Genomic DNA, 6,000 nt, shown 5'->3' with positions numbered 1-6,000 from the left:
TTGACCTGTCCGTCTTCCCTGGACTGACCTATCCCCTCCCTACCTCCCCACCTACACTCTCTCCACCTATCTTCTTTACTCTCCACCTTCGGTCCGCCTCCCCCTCTCTCCCTATTTATTCCAGTTCCCTCCCCCCATCCCCCTCTCTGATGAAGGGTCTAGGCCCGAAACGTCAGCTTTTGTGCTCCTGAGATGCTGCTTGGCCTGCTGTGTTCGTCCAGCCTCACATTTTATTATCTTGGAATCTCCAGCATCTGCAGTTCCCATTATCTCTGAAGCTATAAATGGCTCTCAGTTCTTTAGTTTTTCTTTAATCTTTCCTCTAAAAATAGCAATAATTTGTGCAATATTGTGCTACGAAAGAATAAAAATATGAAAGTAATAACGTTCCAGTATTTGAATGGTTCGACACCAGTACTTTTTGCATTGAGGAGCACCAACAAATTTAGAACAATGGATGCATGGGTTTTAACAGGTTTATTGCCTGCACTGACACTGTAGCGTTTTAAGATTAACCTCAATCTTGAGACAGAGGGATTGTCACACACTTTTAGTTAATTGGAAATTTTAATGCCTAAAGCACTGCTTGTAAAAATAATTGTTAGTAAACCTATGTTAATTCCAACTAACACCTCCCTACAGTATAATCCTGAATGCCAGCTTTTAACAGATTTCCCATGACTTGAGATTGGGCAGAAAGCCGATTATGAGATCTCCATATTGACCAGAGTAAGGGCTAAACAGTCAATATGCACCTATCTTCTGAAGTTACTGTGCCACCTTCCTAAACCAGGCAGCATAATTTACCAGAGCAGGGAATGTAGAAATAAATAAACATTTAATAGAATGATTTTAGCAGCATAGCATGCTAAGTTTCAACAAATATCAACATTTATTTATTAAAAAGCAATATTTTCATCTATTAATTTCCCCAAACTTCGCCGAATAGTCATATTATGACCTATGGAATGGATGCTGGGATTAGCCTCCAAACTTCAATGTATATGATGTCTAAATATTTCAATTTAGGTCAGCAACCACTGCAAGATTCTTTGTGTCTGAATATATTTGTAAAAATTACTTCTTGTACGATGGACCTGAAGAATCAATAGAGTTCCAAATCCCACGTAACCAACATAGTCCCTTTAGTGTTCACCGCTGAAAAGAATACACTTAAATGTTTCCGGGGACCAGGTGGCTAGACTGTTACAAGAGAAAATAAGATAAAGAAGTTAAGAATATTTTGCAAACCAAACAGTTGCAAAGATGGTTGTTATAATTCCTGCTATGGCTTTTATGAAGTGTTAAAACTGTTGAGGTTTATCACAGAATCCCTACAGCGTGGAAATAGGGCCTTCGGCCCAATAAGTTCACACCGATCCTCAGAGCATTCCACCCAGACGCATCCCCCTAATTTACACATCCCTGAACACAATGGGTAATTTAACATGGCCAATCCACCTAGTCTGCACATCTTTGGACTGTAGGAGGAAACCGGAGCCACCGGAGGAAATCCACTCAGAGACAGGGAGACTGTGCAAACTCCACACAAACAACGAACCTGGGTCCCTGGCACTGTGAGGCAGCAGTGCTAACCAATGAGCCACCATTTCCGTTTAAGGTGAATTAGAAATTGTTAACTTTCAGCTTGTTTATTAGACCTGTGCACTTATTAACAATACCTGAACTTTTGACACAGCTGAATGTCACTGAAGGTAGAAAGCCCTGAGGTTGAAATGGAGACGATTGTTAAGGGTGAAGCTAGGCTCTAGATATAAAAATATAGTGGCTTCAGGTGTTTAAAGACATAACTAAGTGAAAAGAAATCTGACGTGGAAGCTTCTGTGCTTAAGCAAAGAACTCAGTTCTGTCTGTTCAAGGACTGAAAATACAGAATTGGGAAGCAGCCAGCTTAAGGACTGGTTCCAAGACAGTGTCAGCTGGGCCACAGTGTGTACCTGTCAGTGACATCTATACTTGTACCAGGAGGTCAATTTTATAGAGACATGCCATACACCTGAGCTGTGACCTGTGCAGCCTGTCCCCAGATAGAAAAAAGATGCTTTGCCAAAAGTGTATATTAAATATAAACTTATCAGATTGAAATCCAGAATACAACAATTAAACTGGATCACATCTTTTGAATTGATCGCAAGATGGAAGCTTATATTATTTAGAACCATTATTCTATTTGTTCAATTTACCTATGTAGTTTGTTTTGTATTTTATTAAAAGGTTTGCATCATAAAGATTCTTTAGGTGTTACTGGAATCCTGTCACTTATTTTCTTATCCTAGGTGCTTTACATATTATATTCTTCAAATTATTAGGGTCCATCGATCAGCTTATTACAAATATCTGACTAGTCCAACCTTCTCATAACTGGGATCACAACAACCTAGACTATCAGAATCTGTGTACAGCAGTTTTTGTGAGTGTCTGGTTATCCAGTGACAGTAAACTTGCCTATCCCTGGTAAATCTGCTTATTGTCACTATCTGCCAACAGCATCTTTCTTCATGCAGTGCTAATATGGCTGCTATGGATTCTGCTCTGTGTCAGCTCAATCATGACTGCAGTAATGAGACTTTTCAAAAGCTGCTGATCTGTTCCTTCCGCAAAACCTTTGGTTGTCACATATCATAAAGTGTTGAATCATACTTACAAGTGGTTTACAAAAATAACTAGTTTAAACCAGAATTTAAAGCAGTGAATAATAATAAATGCAGGCCACCAGGCAGCAGTGAAGTTCTAACTTGCTTCAACACCTACTGCAGTCCTGCAGAGAATATGAAAGTGCTTGTAAAATTAATCGGGTATTGACTGCTACAGCGCCTTGAAACTGGGAGTTTATTGCAGCTGAAGGTCTGAACATCAAAAGTTTATCTTTTACACACATTTCAGTTGAAGACAATTAACTGGTTAAACCATCCACTGAAACTAGTTTGTATCTTTGTATCTTTGAAGTAAATGTGACCAAACTTAAGCTTTCTACACAAATCCATTGACTGTTTACAGACAGAACTCAAAACAATTTTGAGGTGATCAAAATGTAAACATAATAAAAGAGTTTGGCGGGGGGGGGGGGGAGAAGGGCAGGAATAGCTTCTTCACTGTATCAGGAAACTTCACTTAATACTTTTGGTAAAACTTTATTATTCAAGTTTAGATGTAAATGACCTCATTTCTGTCTGAAATAGTTTTTATGGAAGATACAGAAAGAATGTGTAGGTGTGATAAAACAAAGAAACAAACATCACAAAATCACATGCATGATGAAAGTCAGGGACATGTCCCAGTTGTTTAAAAGACTGAGGCAGTGGTTCCTTTGTTTTCCTCAGGGTCTAGATTTTTAAAAAATCAAATAATATTGAGAGGTTTGGAAACTAGAAAGAAACTGTAAAAATTATGATTCATTTTCAGATTCTTTGAAGTATTGAATTTTTTTTTCAGCTGCTGGAAACACTGCCTCTGCACTGAAACAAGAATGTTTTTCATTATAAGACTGATGTAGGATGCTACTGGAAAATGCAATAAACTAAGTCAACAGTAAACAGCGATTCCAACATCACTTGATAAGAACCATCAACTTTCAAACTGTTTCACTTGAAACATAATATTGAAAAGCAATTAACAAATGTGCATATAGTCTTTTCAAGCTTAACAATATGAATTAAGAGCTTTGATAGATAACACAAGGTACATTAATATTCATTAAGTGGAATGCATAGTGCTACCCTCTTTTCCCCCTATTTAAGCATGAAAATATGTTCAGCTACTTTTCATCCATACTTTGCATTAGCAACAACCTTATTTATTTCATGTTGGTATTCAGGGCTACTAGGTGAAAGAAAATCAACTAATGAAATAAAAATAGGTGCTTCATTACTTCTTTTGCTACATTTGCACATGTAAACAGCTAGAAAAGAATCAGCATTCTGACTCTAAAGCATAATGCAATATTTTTGTTGCATACTTTATAGAAAAAATTATACAATGTGTCAGGCACCATCATTTTCAAATGTTTTACATTTACTCTTTTTTAGAAAAATAATATTCTGATTGTTCTCCCAAATTCTAAAATGCAACATGTACTCATTGTGTTACAGTACTAAAAGTTCTATTCTTTAGGTTTGCAATTTTTATCAGATTGCACATTTCTATGCAGGCCCCTCTGAATGTGTGTCATAAAGTCATACTTGTCTGTACAGAAATGCTGGCATATGCTACACTGGAAAGGTCCACTTTCACCATGACAACTCATATGCAATGCATACATTACTTCATCCATAAACAGAATGCTGCAATGAACACACTTTGTCAGTGATTCATCTTGTGTGCCTCGGTCAACTTTGTCCGGAGTTTTTACCACATTTTCCAAGTTCTCCTCCGTCACGGTGACCGATGCGTTAACTTTGTCCTTTGTGGCACCATTTGCAGCTGGTCCTGATCTGGAATGTTTCGTCGCCAGATCCAAAGGAATATCATTATCAGACCCAAGGGATGAGAAAGTCGGAGGCAGGTTAAAGGCAGGATAAGGCACAAAGTTTTGGCAAGGATTTGGTAGGCCAGACACATGATAGTGTGGATTCCCAGCGACAGACAATTTATATTTACTCCAGAACCTCAACCAATCAGCTTCATTTTGTAAATCACTATGCACAAACTGAAATCCAAACAAAGGATACTGGTACTTTTCAATTGGGCTTCCTGGAGGTGAGTAATTTGGGTGCTTTGTAGGTCTAAGGTATTTTTCAATGGGACTTCCTCGTTCTGAACTTCCTTTCCCATCTGATGCAGGCAAACAATTTCCTGGGTCTGCACTGCTTTCCTGAGGGCTCTTGACTTGAACGTGCAGGGGCTGCATTCTTCGATGAAGGTCTACAGTCTGGCCAACCACCAGTGTTGGCTGGCCCTGATGTGACTTGTTGACTGAACCGTACAGATCAAGTTTGCCCAGGTTGGCCTGCTGCTGCTGCTGCTCCCGGTGCTGACTCTCAGATGAGTGCTCCTCTGGTTTCCTTTCCAGTGAGGTGTCATTCAGCTGCTCCTCGCTGCTTACTCTCTGCTGTTTGTTGACCTGTTCTGGCTGCAGTACTTCAGGGTTAAGACGTTTCCTTGTCCGTCTTCGAATTATCTGCTCCCCATTACTCTGCTTGATAATATTTAAAGGCCTCGGAGTCTAGAAAGAAGCAAAAACAAGAGATTTTAATGTACATAGCTCATGCCGGTGTCACTAAATTGGAACTCAATACAGACCAATTGATTATGAGGACTGGTTCTTTTTCAGCCAATCTTTGATGCAGGTGCCAGTAGTTGGGCTAGTGTTTATTAAGCCCTTGTCCTGGAGGAGGCAGTATGAGCACTATTCTTGAATGGCTGCTGTCCACGTAGTTTTAGATTGCAAGAAGGTGGGGGAGCATTAGGAGTTTATTCACGACCTTGGTTTGGAGTGGGTGGTGATGAGAGAGCAGAGGACAAGTTGCTCAAGTCAAAAAAAGAAGGGAACAATACAACTTGTTCCCAATTATTTTCTTCTTGTGCGTGAGCGTGAGACACAGTATAAGTTTATACTTGCTCCCGTTTGTTTTGATAAAAAACATTGTATCAGCATGAGGTAACTAGACAAGTAATCAGATGGATTTGTAATAATGAACAAAGGATAAGCAAGGTCAGAGCTCGAATTGTGATGCAAGAGAATGCAGATTAAGGAGATACAGTTTAATGATCTGCTTTCCTGAAGAAAGAAAATCAATAGTCTGCATTGTCGAAGGTGTAGCATTAAAGTGGGAATTTCAGCCACACCTCAGATCATGTCTGTATGACTATAAGCACTCTAACCTACTGCTGTGGGGAATGTTCTTTAAACCTCACTGTCTGGGCAACAACTGTAGATGTGAAAAATGCAGCTTCATTTACAGGGACAAGAAGTGGCCCATACAGATTCTTGAAATGCAGCATTATTCAATGAATGGTGGGAAACTTGCACATTTTACACAC

At 39.2% G+C, this 6,000-nt stretch overlaps 1 protein-coding gene across 9 annotated transcripts in view; it reads right to left on the bottom strand.

Annotated features, from left to right (window-relative positions):
* Positions 1 to 251: 251 nt before the first annotated feature.
* The window catches only part of trps1 (trichorhinophalangeal syndrome I), a 218,029-nt gene continuing 212,280 nt past the window's right edge, over positions 252 to 6,000 (bottom strand). For all 9 annotated transcript variants that reach the window (XM_048530099.2, XM_048530096.2, XM_048530098.2 and 6 more), the window contains exon 6: positions 252 to 5,182. In XM_048530099.2, the coding sequence (XP_048386056.1) occupies positions 4,121 to 5,182 (1,062 nt within the window). In that variant the 3' untranslated portion in view covers positions 252 to 4,120. The remainder of the gene's footprint in view (positions 5,183 to 6,000) is intronic.

The sequence above is a fragment of the Stegostoma tigrinum genome, chromosome 5 (genome assembly GCF_030684315.1).
Source record: "Stegostoma tigrinum isolate sSteTig4 chromosome 5, sSteTig4.hap1, whole genome shotgun sequence".
NCBI classification, from domain to species: Eukaryota; Metazoa; Chordata; class Chondrichthyes; order Orectolobiformes; family Stegostomatidae; genus Stegostoma; species Stegostoma tigrinum.
This window is presented reverse-complemented; position numbering and strand designations above follow the sequence as displayed.